At 55.9% G+C, this 15,110-nt stretch overlaps 2 protein-coding genes across 4 annotated transcripts; both read right to left on the bottom strand.

Annotated features, from left to right (window-relative positions):
- Positions 1–329: 329 nt before the first annotated feature.
- Positions 330–5,917, bottom strand: Lat (linker for activation of T cells). 3 transcript variants are annotated; one of them, XM_028879892.2, is made up of 12 exons: positions 5,265–5,911; positions 5,048–5,075; positions 4,911–4,945; positions 4,598–4,685; positions 4,392–4,456; positions 4,276–4,305; positions 4,131–4,194; positions 3,965–4,059; positions 1,094–1,156; positions 933–995; positions 734–835; positions 330–573 (listed from the first exon to the last, which is right to left on the bottom strand). In XM_028879892.2, the coding sequence occupies exons 1-11, from the start codon at positions 5,881–5,883 to the stop codon at positions 741–743; spliced, it is 1,245 nt and encodes a 414-aa protein (XP_028735725.1). In that variant the 5' UTR covers positions 5,884–5,911; the 3' UTR covers positions 330–573; positions 734–740. The 3 variants fall into 3 exon arrangements, with proteins under 3 accessions (XP_028735725.1, XP_028735724.1, XP_028735726.1); XM_028879891.2 differs by having other exon boundaries at positions 4,131–4,305; positions 5,265–5,917; XM_028879893.2 differs by lacking the exon at positions 4,276–4,305 and having other exon boundaries at positions 5,265–5,912.
- A 257-nt stretch (positions 5,918–6,174) lies between these two features.
- Spns1 (sphingolipid transporter 1 (putative)) lies at positions 6,175–14,078 on the bottom strand. Its single transcript, XM_028879889.2, has 12 exons — positions 13,467–14,078; positions 13,297–13,362; positions 11,540–11,676; positions 10,367–10,518; positions 10,036–10,102; positions 8,833–8,978; positions 8,440–8,595; positions 7,993–8,182; positions 7,581–7,646; positions 7,270–7,368; positions 6,873–7,044; positions 6,175–6,516 (listed from the first exon to the last, which is right to left on the bottom strand). The coding sequence occupies exons 1-12, from the start codon at positions 13,705–13,707 to the stop codon at positions 6,422–6,424; spliced, it is 1,587 nt and encodes a 528-aa protein (XP_028735722.1). The 5' UTR covers positions 13,708–14,078; the 3' UTR covers positions 6,175–6,421.
- Between the last annotated feature and the right edge of the window lie 1,032 nt (positions 14,079–15,110).

The raw sequence follows: 15,110 nt of genomic DNA, 5'->3' as shown, positions 1-15,110 counted from the left end.
GGGAGACCCACAGACAGACAGACAGACAGACAGAGCTATCCAGACACTCTGATGCAGACACACACACACACACACACCCCTAGACCCACAGGTCATGTACGCCCACCTTCACAAACATCCCACAAAGGACAGTCCTCAATCCAACACTACCTTCACTCAGCCTTCCAGGACCCCAAAGCCAACAGACCGGCTGGCAGGCTATGCACACTGGTACACACCTGTACTCCCAGCACCAGGGAGGCAGAGGCAGGATGATCACCCACGAGTTCAAGGCCAGCCTGATCTACACGGCAAGACCCTGCCCCAATAAAAACAAAAAAAAACAAGAGGAAGATTTTGGGCCATCACGGCCTTTATTCCATGACAGAGTCAAGCAGGAACTAGATTCATTCTCAGGCTTCGTCAGAAGATGCAGAATACTGGGGACACAGATTGGACCCCAAAGTGACAATAAGTTAGGGGGATTCTCAGACGGCTGACAAGGCAGAGGTCAAATGGGACTCTCTTAGAGCTACTTCCAGCTGCCCAGCTCTGCCCTCCCAGCAAGGCTAGTTCCAGGACAGATGGCTGCAGCTGAAACACAACAGGGCGGGGAGACAGGGGCAGAGTCACCGAGTCACGAAACCAACCTGGTACCCAGAGCCACCAAGTACGTGCCTAACCACTGGGGGTGGCCAGGAAGGGGCTCCTGGAGAGAAGGCCCAAGGCAGGGGTGGGGACAGGGGCCACTCACCAGGCTCTCAGTTAAGTTCCTGCAGATTCTCATAATCGGGAGCCTCCTCTGCCTCCACCCCTTCCTCTTCTTCATCTTCCACCTCCTGGGACTTCAGGGTGGCTGGGAGGGAGAGACAGAGGGAGACTGGGGGTCAGCCTGCAGGCTATCTGCTGAAGGCAGGCTCTCCAGCTTCTGCCCCTTACACCTCGATACACACCCAGCTCAGCCCCGGTCACTGGCTGCAGCTCCTGGGACACATTCACATACTCCCGGCTCCCATCTGTGGGGGACAGATCAAGAGGGACAGTGATGCGAAGGGCAGGCCATGTGGAGGGTGGGAGAGGCTATGGGCCGTACACAGAGCGCAGAGTCACCTACCCAGAGACGCTTCTGCACTCTCCTCGCTCTCGGGGACGTTCACGTAATCTTCACCTGACTCCACTGTAGGACAGAAATTGCAGTGCAGTAACTAGAAGACCCTCAGCCAGGCACTGGTTCCCAGAGGCCGCCCAGGTCTCCAAACACAGCCTTCCCCCGAGGCAGGCCCACAGGATATAGAGAGAATATTCAGGAGAAGCAAGGGGAGCAGCAAGGGCAAGGGCCATGGAGGAGGACAGAGATCCACTGGACCAGTGCCACTGGAAAATCAAACGGCGACAGTATGGGACTCTGAGAGCACGGCAGGGAGCAGGGATCAAAGGAGCGCAGAGGACAGACATCTTGGTGGCATGTGGAAGAGATGGCACACTTGGTCCAGATGGCGTCCCCTCCTCATCAGACCTGTCTGGCTCCTCAACATTACTAGCCATTGCCCATACTACACCCTCCCAGGCCCACACATACCACTCGCCATGTTACATGGCTGTTTGCTTTCTGCTTTCACCGCTGCCTGGATTCTGTATGAGCATGCAGACAAGCTGGGCTTCGGAGCCAAATATCCTGGTTCAAATCCCAGTTCTAGCACCAACCAGCTATGTTACCTCAGATAAATTACCTCAATGCTCTGTGACTCAGTTTCCTCGGCTGTAGAATAAAGTTCAAAACAAGACCTGCCCCACAGGACTATTGCGAGGACTGGAACAGTAAATAGCAAAATAGAGCCTGCCATACACTATTTGCTACCAAGTATCTATTAATAAACCCGCTGGGTACAGCAACACATGCTTGTGGTCCCGGAAAGCTGAGACAGAAGGTAACTTGAGCTCCAGGCTTAAAGGCCAAATTGGGCATCACAATAGCAAGACTATGCCAACCAATCAGTCAATAGAAATGAAAAAATAAACCCTAGCATAGTACAGAGACAGAAGTGAGGGGCAGGAGGGAAGGGGGTAGTCAGCAGAGTACCCAGGAACTGTGAGGTTTAACGGGTTAATGTATACTACAAGGGCATGAAGTCGGTCCTCAGGTACCAGTACCTCTTTTAGTATCTTTGTGTGTATGCTATGCAGATGCACACACCCATGAACACGTGGAGGCTTTATCCACTCCACCTCAGTCCATTGAGACAATGCCTCTCAATGAACTTAAAATTAGTCATTTTGGCCCTAGCAAATGATTCTTTTATCTTTACAAATTTGCTGAATTGACTCACTAAATACCTAACATAACCCAGCAGACATACCCAGGAAATGAGTGAGGGGTTGGATGGATGGATGATGGACAGATGGATGATGGATGGATGAATGGGTAGATGATGGATGGATGAATGATAGATGGATGATAGAAGGATGGATGGATGGATGGGTGGATGGATGGATGGATGGGTGGATGGATGGATGGATGGTGGTGGATAGATGGATGGAAAGAATCACTTAAACAGTCTCGGGGTTCAGGAGAGAAACGACAAATTAGAAATCCGGACTACAAATGGAACCAGAGGCCAGGTGTGGTGGAACATGCCTACAATCCCAGCACCCAGCAGAGACAACTGGATCTCTATGGGTTAAAGGCCAGACTAGTCTACAAAGCAAGTTCCAGGGCAGCCAGGGCTACACAGTGAGATTCTGCCTTAAACAAAACAAACAGAACTTGGGGACAGACAAAATAGTCTAGGGTAAATACAGAAAGTTGGGTGTTCCTGAATTAAAACTCCAAAATTCAGAATATTCCAAAATCCCAAACCTTCGAGGCACTGGTGTAATGCCCCAGATGGTAAACTCTACACTGGGAAATTTCGGTTTTATGCAAAAGATTAATTAAAATTTGCATAAACTACCTCCAAAGCTGAGCATGGTGGCACACACCTTTAATCTCAGCACCTAGGAGGCAGAGGCAGGTAGATCTTTGTGAGTTTGAGGCCAGCCTGGTCTACATATCAAGTTCCAGGACAACCAGGGCTACATAGTGAGACCCTATCTCAAAACAAAACAAAATTCTACCTTCAGACTGATATACACACACACACACACACACACACACACACACACACACACACACACACACATATATATATACATATATATATCCCCAACAAAATTCACTATATATCTGTAGATATTCCTAAATCTGTATTGTGGTGTTTCAGGTAAGGGACACTCATGCTACACAGAGAGAAGAGGATAGAACACCGAAGATCACCAAACCCTAAGGGAAGTTCAGGAAAGAACAGCAGGAATGGAAGAGACCAATGCAGAAAAATGCAGCCCAAGAAAAACAAAGACCACATGGTAAGCAGAAGAAAGCTTCAGTGAGAGAGAGTGTGAGTGAGAGACAGACAGACGACATAGACAGAGACAGAGAGAAACAATCTCTAACCAAAGTTCTTACAGATACATTAGATGGCATTGCTTCCATGAAACAAGAACAGGGTACTATACAAAAAGAATACCGAGAAGCCCAAAAAAGAGCTTTCAGATAAGAGAAATGATTTTTTTCTTTTCTTTTTGTTGGTGGCAGTGCTGTTTTTGTTTTTGAAGCAGGGTCTCACTATATATCGGCCAGGCTAGCCTCAAACTCAACCCTCCTACCCAGACTCCTGATGCCAGGGTTATAGGCGTGTGCCCTCGCATCCAATCCAGAAATAAAATTTCAATGGAAGGGTTAAAGAAGAGTCAGGAAATTTCTTAGACAACAGAAAAATGGTAAGACAAAAGAGGGAGGAAGGAAAAGCAAGGCAATCGGAAGTGAAGAGCAGGAAGTCCAACATCTGAAGGAGGAAATGGAAGGGCGGCAATCACTCAGAAATGAGAGGGAAGAGAGGTGCAGCCAGCAGCACATGGCGGAAGGAGGTGGACAGAAACCCTGACTCACTGGAGAAGGCGCTGTCTCGGAGGCCAGGGTTGCTGGGCACAGGAGCAGAGGAGACCACGGGAACGGCGGCCGGGGTGCTGTCAGGGAGCACCTCTCTGGAAGGAAGGAATGAGGAGGTGAGAAAGGGTCCCCAACTTCCACCCTCCCCTCCCCCCTCCCCACTCACAGGTAGCCCTCATTGGGATAGTCGTCCTCGTCCTCATCTTCATCCACGTTCTCACAGGCTGGCTCTGTGAGGAGTGAGAAGTCCACGTGACCTGGGACAGCTCCAGCCTCCCCACCCCACCCAGTTCCCCAGACCCCAGACCCACCCTGGTTCTCGTAGCTCGCCACACTGTTGGCTTCAAAGAGAGAGGGGGAGGAGGGAGACGGAGTCAGCTCGGGCTGCACACCCTCTCCCCAGTCCGCTAACCCTGTACACTCTTACCATCCTCTGAATCTTGCCGGGAAGATGGCATCCGATGGGAACCCCCAAGGGGCTGTGGGGATCTCCTGGAAGTCAAAGGTCAGGGACCAGGTCTAAGTAGGACTCTGGGGCAAGCGGGGTCGCAACAGGGAAAAAGCCACGTCCCCCCACCCTAGAAGGTGGAGGAGGCACAGCGGATCAGAGGGAGGCAGCTGAGGGGTACTCACGGAATGGGGAGCAGGTCTGGCTGCCTCAGGGGTGGGAAGGAGGTAACAAGAGGGTAGGAAGTGGAAGTTGTTCTGGGGACGGTTATTTCTGAGGACATAGAACCAAGCTTGAGGGAATGACTCCAGACACCACCCCCACCCCCGACCCATGTCAAGGCCTCTAAGGACAGATGTACCCCTAAAACCATGTCCTAAACAGGCATGGGGGCTCCCACTTTCCCCCAACCCATCCCAGGTAATAGACAGCTAGGGTGAGCAGGACAAAGGCACACTCCCAAGAACCCTCAAGGAAGGCCGAGGACCCTGAACTCACGAGGCGGTTTGATGAGGATGCTCCTTGGGTACAAACTGGTAGGAAAGAGGCGGCTTGGGTATAGGCCCAAGAGGGCCGCAGCCCCAAGCCCTCCATCAGAACAAAGGGAAAACACATGGGGGGGGGATGGGACTCACCTTTCTGTGGAGGCACTCTCGTAGGAGGCTGGAGGAGAGAGGGCCAATGAGGCAGGATCAGGGCGCACCAGGAACAAAGACACTCAGTCCATCCCATCCCGTCCCGTTCCCCCCAGCAGGACCGAGGCAGGGACAGTTCGAGGGAGCCAGGGGCTGGGGAGGGCATGAGGACCCAATGGGGTGCCCAGCACCCAGTACCCCAGAGCTCCCCACTTACCTGGCAGCTCACGGCAGCGCACACACAGGGCAGCCAGGAGTGTGACCAAGAGGGGCAGCAGCAGGAGACCCAGCTCCAGGGGGCTCAGCGCGTCCGCTTCCATCTGCAGGGCACCTGCCCCAGACCCTGCCGCACTGCAGCCCCTCGAGGCAGAGCCGCAGCAGCAGGGGTGTGGGACTGAGCGGGCCCCAGCCCGGGATCCGGCGGCGGCGGCGGCAGGCAGCTGCGTCCTCCTTTGGGGCTCAACGACCCCCACTTCCTCGCTGGACTGAGCGTGAGGTCGGTGCCGGCCGTTTCTAGGCTCAGAGCCTGAGCTGGGGCCTGTGCCCCAGCTACCCGACGCGCGATCCCTGTGCCCAGCTGTACCTGCCCCTCTCTTGCTCCCCGCCTGCCTCTGCTCCTCCTCACCACCCGCGTGCGACAGGAAGCTGTGGTGAGGGCAGGAAATCATCAGGCTCCTCAGCCGGCTGCGCCTGCCCCCTGCCCACTCACCCCCACCCAGTTGTGGGAAGGGGGAGGAGGAGGCAGAGGGACCGTGTGAAGGAAGGGGCTGAGGCTCAGGACGAGACAACCCCTCCAGTGGGAAGGGAGACAGCCTGGCCAGCTGTGTCCTCCCCATGCCCGGGCGGGAGGACTGTGCGGAGGCTCTGTCAGGGACGGTGTGGGGCAAGGGCAGCACCGCCCCCCCCACAGCCTAGCCTCTGGGAGAGCAACTTCCAGGGACCACAGTGAGTCACGGTCACACTGAAGCAACTCACTCGGAAGAGAGCAGTCCTCCAGATCACCTAGCCCAGAAGACAGGGACCTACCCACAGGGTGACCCAACTGCCCTGCTAAGTCAGTCAGTCCTGAGGCCACAGACGTTCCCTGAAACCAAGGGCACCCGCAGAGAGACAAGCGGCCAGTCGCAGTCTGCTTACAAATTTTATTCCATTACAAATAGCACCAAACCCCTTGGGCTGCCCTAGTAGACAGGACAAGCCCCATTTCTGGACCCCCATCTCTTCCCTGGGCTGCCTCTGTAGTGTCTGGGAGCGGGGGGACCTATCCCCCGGGCTTCCTCCTTGGACCTGGGCCTGGTGAGGGCTTCTGCCCGGGCACCTCCTGGGGTGGGCCCGGGGCCGGCTGGGCTGCACCTGTGGCTGGGCCACAGCCCCTCAGATGAGCACGCTGGACACGGGGACCCGGGTGGAACGGCCTCGCTGAGGTACCACAATCCGGTCATCCGAGGGCCCCGTCTCATGCAGGAGACCTGCGGGGAAGGAAGGGGTCGGGGCCAAGGACAATCAGGGAAGAGGCGGCAAGGGGACAGGGGACAAACAGAGGGCAGAGGGCAGAGACGGGGCGGGGCAGCCCAAGTCCTCAGAACTGTGTACAGACAGAAAGCCCGTACGCTTTCAGACAGACTCAGAGCTGAGTGGGATGGGACCGGGAAGCCGGGACTCTCAACCCTGGCCGGTGGCCTGGGCCTGGGCGGATGGGATGGTCCGAGTGGAGGGGGAGCTGTGGACTAAGAGACGTGGGGTGCCTACGGATGAGCCAATGCCAGCGGATGAACAGACTGATGGGCAGTACGGTGACCCTGGGCTGACAGCGGCCCTCACTGACCCTGCACGTGGAGCTGAGCCCGCCGGCGGTCGTCCTCGATGAACATGGCCGTGCCCAGAAAGGCCGCACCACCCAGTGCCCCCACAAAAGCACAGAGCATGAGTGAAGACTGCAGGGCCCGGAACTCGGACAAGAAGGAGGCGGGCCAGTTCCGTCGGAGGCGGTCAGAGATCTGCCGGGACCAGAGAGTCAGCCCCACGGCCCCGCGGGTAAAACCTTCACACACCCTCCTTCCCATCCACCAGGGGCGCTGCTAAGGGAAAAAGTGCCCGAGGTGACTGTTGCCGAACGAGGCCAGGCTATCCCATCCTATCACCAGCCACCGGCCAGCTGCCGGGGTGGGGAGTACCAGGTTCCCCAAACCACCCCATCCCAGCCAAGGATAGTTAGTACTCACTAGACCAATGAGGTAAGGGCTCCCAGCATCGCCCAGCAAATGGGACAGCACAATCTGGAAGGCCTCCGCGGTGGAGCGTCGGGTTGGGATCACCACATACTAGGAGGGAGAAGGGGGAACTCGGCAGGGGTCCCAGAGAAACCAAGGCCAAAGCCCACTGCAGGCCCGAGGCAGGCCCAGAGGCCCCTCTGTGGCTGGACTCTGGCATACATGTGCAGCTGAGGTTTGAGGGGGAAAGGCCAGAACGCAGAATGAGTGCCACCACCTGACCCCCGATCCCTGCTCCCTTCGGCCTCTGCCCAGCTACTCACCAGGAGGATGTCGGCCACGATGGCCCAGTTCATAGACAACAGGGTCTCTCCAATGAAGATAAAAATCTGGATGGCAGAAGAGGGAGAGGGTCACGTAACCAGGCTTAGCCATTAACTCACTTAGTCCCCGTCACACCCCACAAGGCAGGGGCTAGCCTCAGCGCCAGCACCTCACGTGGGAGGAGACAGCGCGGCCCCCAGCTGGGAAGGCCCAGGGCTGGGATTGGAAAGGCCGCATGCCACCTTCAGTGTGCTCTGAACTCCTCTGCGGGCTGACTCTGCACACGGAGTTAGCGGCTGGTGGTCATCCTCGATGGCCATGGCGGGGCCCAGGGAGGCCACGCCACCCCTCCTGCCCCCCCCCCCCCCGTGCAGAGATGGATACCCACTAGACCCCCGGTGTCCGACTCACGTAGGTGGCCACGATGCTGCCTCGGGCACAGGCCAGGGACAGGAAGAGGAAGGGCGCAGAGCCCAGGAGGCCGGTAGCACAGACCAGCGGGTCAGCCCGCGGGTTGATGCGGCGCAGGCGGCGGCTGATCTCCACACCCAGGCCCACGCCCAGGACTCCAGTCAGGCAAGTGATGAGCCCGAAGATGAGACTAGGGGTGGAGTCCGAAGGTGAGACTCCCCCTGGCCCCGCGAGGACGGTCCACCCCAACTGCCCTCGTAGCCAAATCCACCCAGCACAGACCCTCAGAGCCAGTGTGTTACCTCATCACGTGGTTCTCGGAACCAGAACCTGAGACTCCAAGAGTGGAGGTAGCTGGTGGAGTCGGAATTCAAACTTTTCTGGCCCGAGTCCGAATCCCCGATACCCCGATACCCGCAGTCGCCCTGCCCAGCCCCTCCCACGTACCTGTCGGAGGAAGAGCACGATTCCCCGGGGAGACAGGGCAGGGTCTCCCCCAGAACAACTCGGGAGCGCAGCAGGAACGCTGGAGCCCAGAGAGCCAGGGAGCCCGTGACGAAGGCCACGGCAGTGAAGCCCAGGGAAGACAGGACGAAACTCGGACTGTGGACAGCGGGAGGAAGTGAGTCCCCCGGGCGTGCCCTCTCCTCCCTCCCCGGCTCATTCTACTGTCAGAGTTGGACGCGACCCCGCGTCTATATCTCAGGCAAATGCCTCAGGTGGGCAGCAATGCCTGGGTCTCTGGCCATAAATGAGGCTTCCTGGCAGGACACACAACTCGGCCTGTTGAAGACGGCAGCCCCCCGAGGCCTGAAATACGGAAGGAAGGGGTGAACTCACTTGCGCGCCAGCGCCTTCAGATCTGCCCACCACGAGGTGGGGCTCAGGGGTGGTGACCCCGAGTGGCGCTCCACAGCTCCTCTTGGGGGCTCCTGTACCACCAGGAACAGCAGCAGGACAGCCACCATCCCCAGACCTGGTGTCACCTGGGGAAAGAGCAAGATTTGGGATGCAGGGCAGGGGTATACTGACCGTCGGGGGCCACGGAGAAGGAGGAGGACAGGCAGGTTAGCTCCCCAGGTCTTAAACTCCTTAAGGGCTGGCTCAGAGACATTGGGGCTGCGGCTTAGGAAGGTTTGCCACTGGGGACATCCTGTTTCTACAGGCCTAGGGTTGCTTCTTCTTTGGCAACAGCACCCTGATTTTGCTTCAAGGACCCCCAACCAAATTTCTCTCAGTCCACATGGTTCAGACTGGATCTAAGGCTGTAACCAAAAGGGCTATCACTCTCCGGCCTTTCCATAACTGATTACATAATGGGTATGTGACCCACGTTCATCCAATCGGACACCATCTCGTGACTACTGTTCAGGGCTCTGAGGTGCCCAAGTTGCTCGGTTGAGGACAATCGCTTGGGAATAAAGTTAACATGGGGAAAACAGAAAGCGAGCGAAACCAGGGATGGCACGGGAGTCCTGGTCAGCTCCACTTTCCCTTAGGAAAACAAATACTGTCCCTTTCTGGGGCATCCAGCTTTACATCTGCAGCAAGACCTTTGGCTCCCTATGGAGGCCCAGGCTTGCCGAGGCTCAGCTCAGCACAGTGAGCACCGCCACACAGAGGGAGCGTACAGGCCAGGGAGCCTGCCTAGTGAGTAAAGGGTCTTGTGGCCAAGCCTGGCAACCTGAATTCAATCTCCAGGACCTTCAGGTGAAGGAAAAAAACCAACTTCCTAAAGTTGACCTCTGACTCCCACGGTCGGGCATTGCATGCACACATACTTTTTTTTTTTTCTCCAGACAGGGTTTCTCCGTATAGCTTTGCGCCTTTCCTGGAACTCACTCGGTAGCCCAGGCTGGCCTCAAACTCACAGAGATCCACCTGCCTCTGCCTCCCGAGTGCTGGGATAACAGGGGTGCGCCGCCACCACCACCACCCAGCACATTTTTTCTTTTTTTTTAAGAAAGTTAAAAAAGGGAATATCTGAAGAAAGAAAGGGAGATCAGTAAGGTTGCTGACTCCCCTAACTCTAACCAGACTCACCCGCAAAGCCCAGTGCCAGTCTCCGGCCACATCCTTCACTTTGGAGCCCGCAATGTAGCCTAGACCACTGTGGGAAGGCAAAGAGGAGAGAGTCACATGTGGTCAGGCAAAAGCCCACCAAGCCGGGGCAGTGGTGGCGCACGCCTTTAATCCCAGCACTCGGGAGGCAGAGGCAGGCGGATCTCTGTGAGTTCGAGGCCCGTCCTCGTCTACAAAGCAAGTTCCAGGACAGCCACAAAGGACTGTTTCACAAAGAAACCCTGTCTCGAAAAACAAAACAAATGCCCATCAAGCCCTTGGCCCGCCCCAGGCCCGCCCCCAGCCTGCTCACCTGCCCACAGGAATGGCAAAGTAGAAGACACTGAGCATCCGACTCCGCTGGTCTGCCACGAAGAGGTCGGCGATCAGGGTGGGCGCAATGGTGGAGTAACTGGCCTCCCCGACCCCCACCAGGCCCCGGGTCAGGAGGAGCAGCCAGAAACGCTGGGAAAGGAGACATGGGGGAGGTGGCATCCCACCCTGGAGCCAGCCTCCCAGGAGACCTCTCCAGGGAGCGCTGGAGAGGCAGCAGGGACAGCGAGAGAGGCCTGGGTTGAGAATCACACAGACCTGGCTGGAATCCTGGCTCCACTTACTAGCTGTGACTGTGAGAAAATAACTTAACCTCTCTGAGCCTCAGTTTCCTCATCTGCAAAAGGGGAACAACAACAGTTTGTTCACATGGTACTCTGAGGGCTTTGCACTCAGTAGGTGCAAAATAAATCTCGGGTTTCTATTTCCCCTCCCTCCTAGGGCCCACCCCAGTGGTGAATAACGATCTTAACCGGCGGACTGTCTGCTTACCAAAGGCACCTGGCCAGGGCACAGGATCGCCTGAGGGCACTAGGGGCTGCCTGGGGCTGAGGACAGCAGATGGGGGAGATCTCTAAGACACAGAAAAGCATCCGCCAGGGAACTGGGAGGGAAACACGTGGCATCATGTGTTTCCAGAGTTTTGGGAAGGAAGAAGTGGGTCACTGTGTCAGAGGCTCCCAAGAAAGGGGCCCGAAGGAGAGCCCCATGAAGCAACCGGGGAAACGCTGTGGTCTACAGAGCCAGCAGAGCGGCAGGGGCAGCACTGGAGGGTGCGTGGACAGAGGAAGTGCAGGCCAAGCGACGGCTGCCCCGGGCTGCTCTCTCACCCACACCAGCACCAGCCCTAAGAGGAAGCCCGGTCCCAGGAAGGGAGAGGACAATGGCCATTGCACAGAGATCAATGGCGAAGGAAAAACCCAGTGTTTAGGTGTGCAGTGGGAGAGTTAGGGGACAGGCCAAGTGACGAGTAGAAGAAAGCTCGTGAAGGACAGTGGGCGGGATGGGTGGGCAGGTTAACTCAGGCAATGAGAAAGCGGAAGATGGAGCAGAGCAAGGACCCTACAGAGGTTCCCCCACACTCAATCCAACATGGCTCCGAAGAACAGCAGCAAACATGGACGGGGAGTGGGGAGAAAGCACAGGGCCTCACCTCTCTGGGGATGAAGGACGACCCCAGCGTCACCAGGGACCAGAAGGCAATGCCCCCGCACATGAGGTACTTCCGATTGTACCTGTCACCCAGGTAGCCGAACACTGGTGCCAACACCATGTAACTGGAGATGAACACTGGGGGGAGGAGGCAGAGTGTCACAGCCGGGGTTCGGGTCCCTTGCTGCCCCAGCCCCTCCCTCCCCCACTCCTATTCCAGTTAGGGAGCCGGGTAGAGAAATGCCCAAACAGAGATCCCCACCCTCTTCTTCCCTGATGAACACCATTCCCATCCCAACCCTGTGACCCATCAGAGAGGGTGTGTGTGTGTGTGTGTGTGTGTGTGTGTGTGTGTGTGACCCAGGCTCATCTTCACAACTTTCCAAAACGCCCTGTGTAGAATGGATCGTCCAGCTGGCATGACCCACCTTCCACCCAGCCTGAAACAAAATCCACATCCACACCACACGCACTGTGTCCTGTCTAATCCAGCCCCTTCCTCTTTCCCGCCCTGCACCTTCATGACAACTGTCAATATCAATACCACATTAGGGTTCGGCACTCAATGTCCCCTCAAAGCAACATTTTCATGTCTCTCCTGAGCTTCACAAAATTCAACTGCTTCTAATTCCAACCCAGACAGTTACAAGGACTACCATCCATCCCAAACCCATTTTCTTTTCTTTTCTTTTCTTTTCTTTTGGGGAGTGGGGGGTGGGTGGGAGGGGAAGGTCTCACTATATACACAGGCTGCCCCGAGCTCACAGAGTTCTCCAGCCTTTGCCTCCCAAGTGCTGGGATTAAAGGATTAACACCTGCTGTATGCTTTCTTTTACATTTTTACATCTTACTTTTCACACTCATCCATCTGAAATTATCCCGTTTTAATTAACCCCCTCAGGCACAGGAGGATGTCAGCTCCTGCATGGGCCATGACTGTGAGTCTCATTTAACCCACAAGCTGGCACAAAACAAGGGTTCACTTCACGTGTGCTGAATGAAAAGCAGGATGGGTAATGAAACCACCTAGGGAGGTCTGCTGCTTCTCTAACTCAACACCACCTTGACCTAAGACCTCACTCTCACTTCTCCACACACAAGTGCCTCCGGTTCTGCATGGGCCTGGGGCAGGGAAACAAACACTTCAAGACCCGGTTTCGAATTCCCATTCACCTGTCTGCTTATGTGACCCTGGGCAAATCCTAACCCTCCTCAAAGTCTGAGTTTGCTTATAAAATCTAAATAAAAGCCAAATCCCCGTGCAAATCAGGAAGAACCACGCTTCTGCTCAGTTGTAGAAGGATAAGCAGGCAGGAAGGCCTCGCCAAAGTCCCATAGGGCTTCTACACCTCTAAGGTGCTCTACTGGGACCTGGCATAGAGTGGGTTCTCGGAAAGAAAGGAGAGAAATAAAACTACCCCCCCACCCCCCCGCAAGTAATCTTGCTATATTTACTGGTGCCTACTAGGTGCCACACCCGGCATTTCTTAGTCCTCACACCAGTCCAAAGAATTAGCCCATTTTATGACTAGCTTCATCCTACAGACTGGAAAGATGAGGCCTAGAGAAGGTGAGCATGTCGCCTGCCGTCACATAGTAAATGTCACGTCCCAGCTCAACTGGACAGCCCTAGCGCAGTCCAGGCCATTACCTCCGAGAGCCCTGGCCAACAAGCCCTCACTAGGCCAACCCGCATGTGTGTAGGCCCAGCTGAGGCAACAAAAGGTGACTGGCTGTGTGAGCAGGAGCCTCACTCACCAGTCTGGATGAGGCCAGAACTGCTATCTCCAATGTTGAAGAAGTGCTCAATGTCTGGAAGGACTCCTGGAAAGAAAAAACAAAAAGAACTGGATGAGCACGGAGAGGCAGCCCCATCCTTGTTAACTGCTTCCTTCCCCACGTCCCTTCTTTCTAGAACCAGTGCCTACCGGCCACGGTGAAGCGGTCCATGTAGTTCAGGAGGTTGATGTAACACAGCACCGCCACTATGAGGGTCGAATGGCCCTGAGACAAACCAGTGATGCGCTGCAGGCCTTCACGGTCTGGGACCTCGGGCTCCCCGGACTTGGGATTCCCCATGGGCCCCGGCAATCCCGGGTGGCCAGGCGCTGGCCCGTCATCTGGGTCATCAGCTTGGCTGAGGAACGGCGCTGTGTCGGACCCTGCCATGGTCCCAGGAGCACGCAACCGCCCACGCTCGGGTCCCACCTCCGACGGAAGGAGATTAGCGAAAGGATGGCGAGGAGAGTTGCCCACAGCCGGCTAGGAGCGTGCTCCAAAGCACAGAGCACGACTGGGAAAAGCCCTGGGCTTCGTCATTCCCTCTGGTTCCAACGGAGAGGTCGTGTGAGATGCAGGTGACGTTGGGGACAGGAGCGGGAAGACGAGGCCCCAGTCGCCCTTCCCACGCTGATGCTCTCCTCACCCTGGGAAGGAGCGCGCCACACTCGCTGTCGCTCAGTCCCGGCGCTGCACCACGGCCGTCGCCATGTTGCCCCAGAGCAGGTCATGTGACACCGGAGCCCGACCGGAGACAGTCACCCGGTGCAAGGATTGAGCACGTGACCTTCCACCGACTACGGAAGCCTCCAAGGCTTCTTGGGCTCCTGCACACAGCCAAGCACCATGGCAACCCGACGCTTGTTCCCACTTTCACTAGCAGTCTCCAGGGGGGCCTCGCAAGTTGGCAAAATCGAGCGCCTTAGAGGGAATGCCCATTTATCCGATTTCTTGTCATCACATGAAATAGTGAATCACAAAGGTTTGGAAATAATACATCTCTCCAGATGCTAGTGAGAAGTTCCCACTTTTCTTCTTCGGTGATTGTGATGGCTTCATTGCTCAGAAATCGTTGAACGGCGAGCAGCTACCCCCTTTTATTTCCCAATCATGAGCTTTTACAAAATGTGGACACTTAGATTCCTATAGAGTCGGGCGTGGTGTCTTTAGTCCCAGAAGGCAAAGGCAAACGGACCTTTGCAACTTCAAGGCTAGCCTGGTTTACATAACGAGTTTCAGGGCAGTGGAAGCCACAGAATGAGACCCTGCCTCAAACAAAAGATTCCCGCAGACTAGAAGGAAAGGACTCACCAGTATGGCCACAGAGTTTACCTCCAGCAACCAAGACTGGAGTGCTCGCGCCCTCTGGTGTCTCTCCTGCAGGGTAGGCAGGGGCTCAGAACCAAAGAACTGCAGCGCCCAACACGGAAAGCCAAGCAGTGATGGCACACGCCGTTAATTCCAGCACTCAAGAGGCAGAAGCAGACAGGTCTCTGAATTTGAGGCTAGCCTGGTCTACAGAGCAAGTTCCATGGCGGCCAGCGCTAAACAGAGAAACCCCGTCAAAACAAAAGAAACAAAAGCCAACCCCACTGGGTGTGGTGGCTCAAGCCTCTAATCTTAGCGCCTGAGGCTTTTTTTCCTTTGCTTGTTTTTAGTTTTTCTTTTGTTTTCTTCCAAAGTTTCTCTATGTACCCCTGACTGTCCTAGAACTCACTTTTTAGACCAGGCTGGCCTCAGACTCACAGAGATCCACTTGGCTCTGCCTCCTGAGTGCTGAGGTTAAAGGTGTG

The sequence above is a fragment of the Peromyscus leucopus genome, chromosome 1, assembly GCF_004664715.2.
Source record: "Peromyscus leucopus breed LL Stock chromosome 1, UCI_PerLeu_2.1, whole genome shotgun sequence".
Classification (NCBI taxonomy): Eukaryota; Metazoa; Chordata; class Mammalia; order Rodentia; family Cricetidae; genus Peromyscus; species Peromyscus leucopus.
The sequence above is the reverse complement of the archived record's forward strand: the minus strand, read 5'-3'. Positions and strand labels throughout refer to the sequence as shown.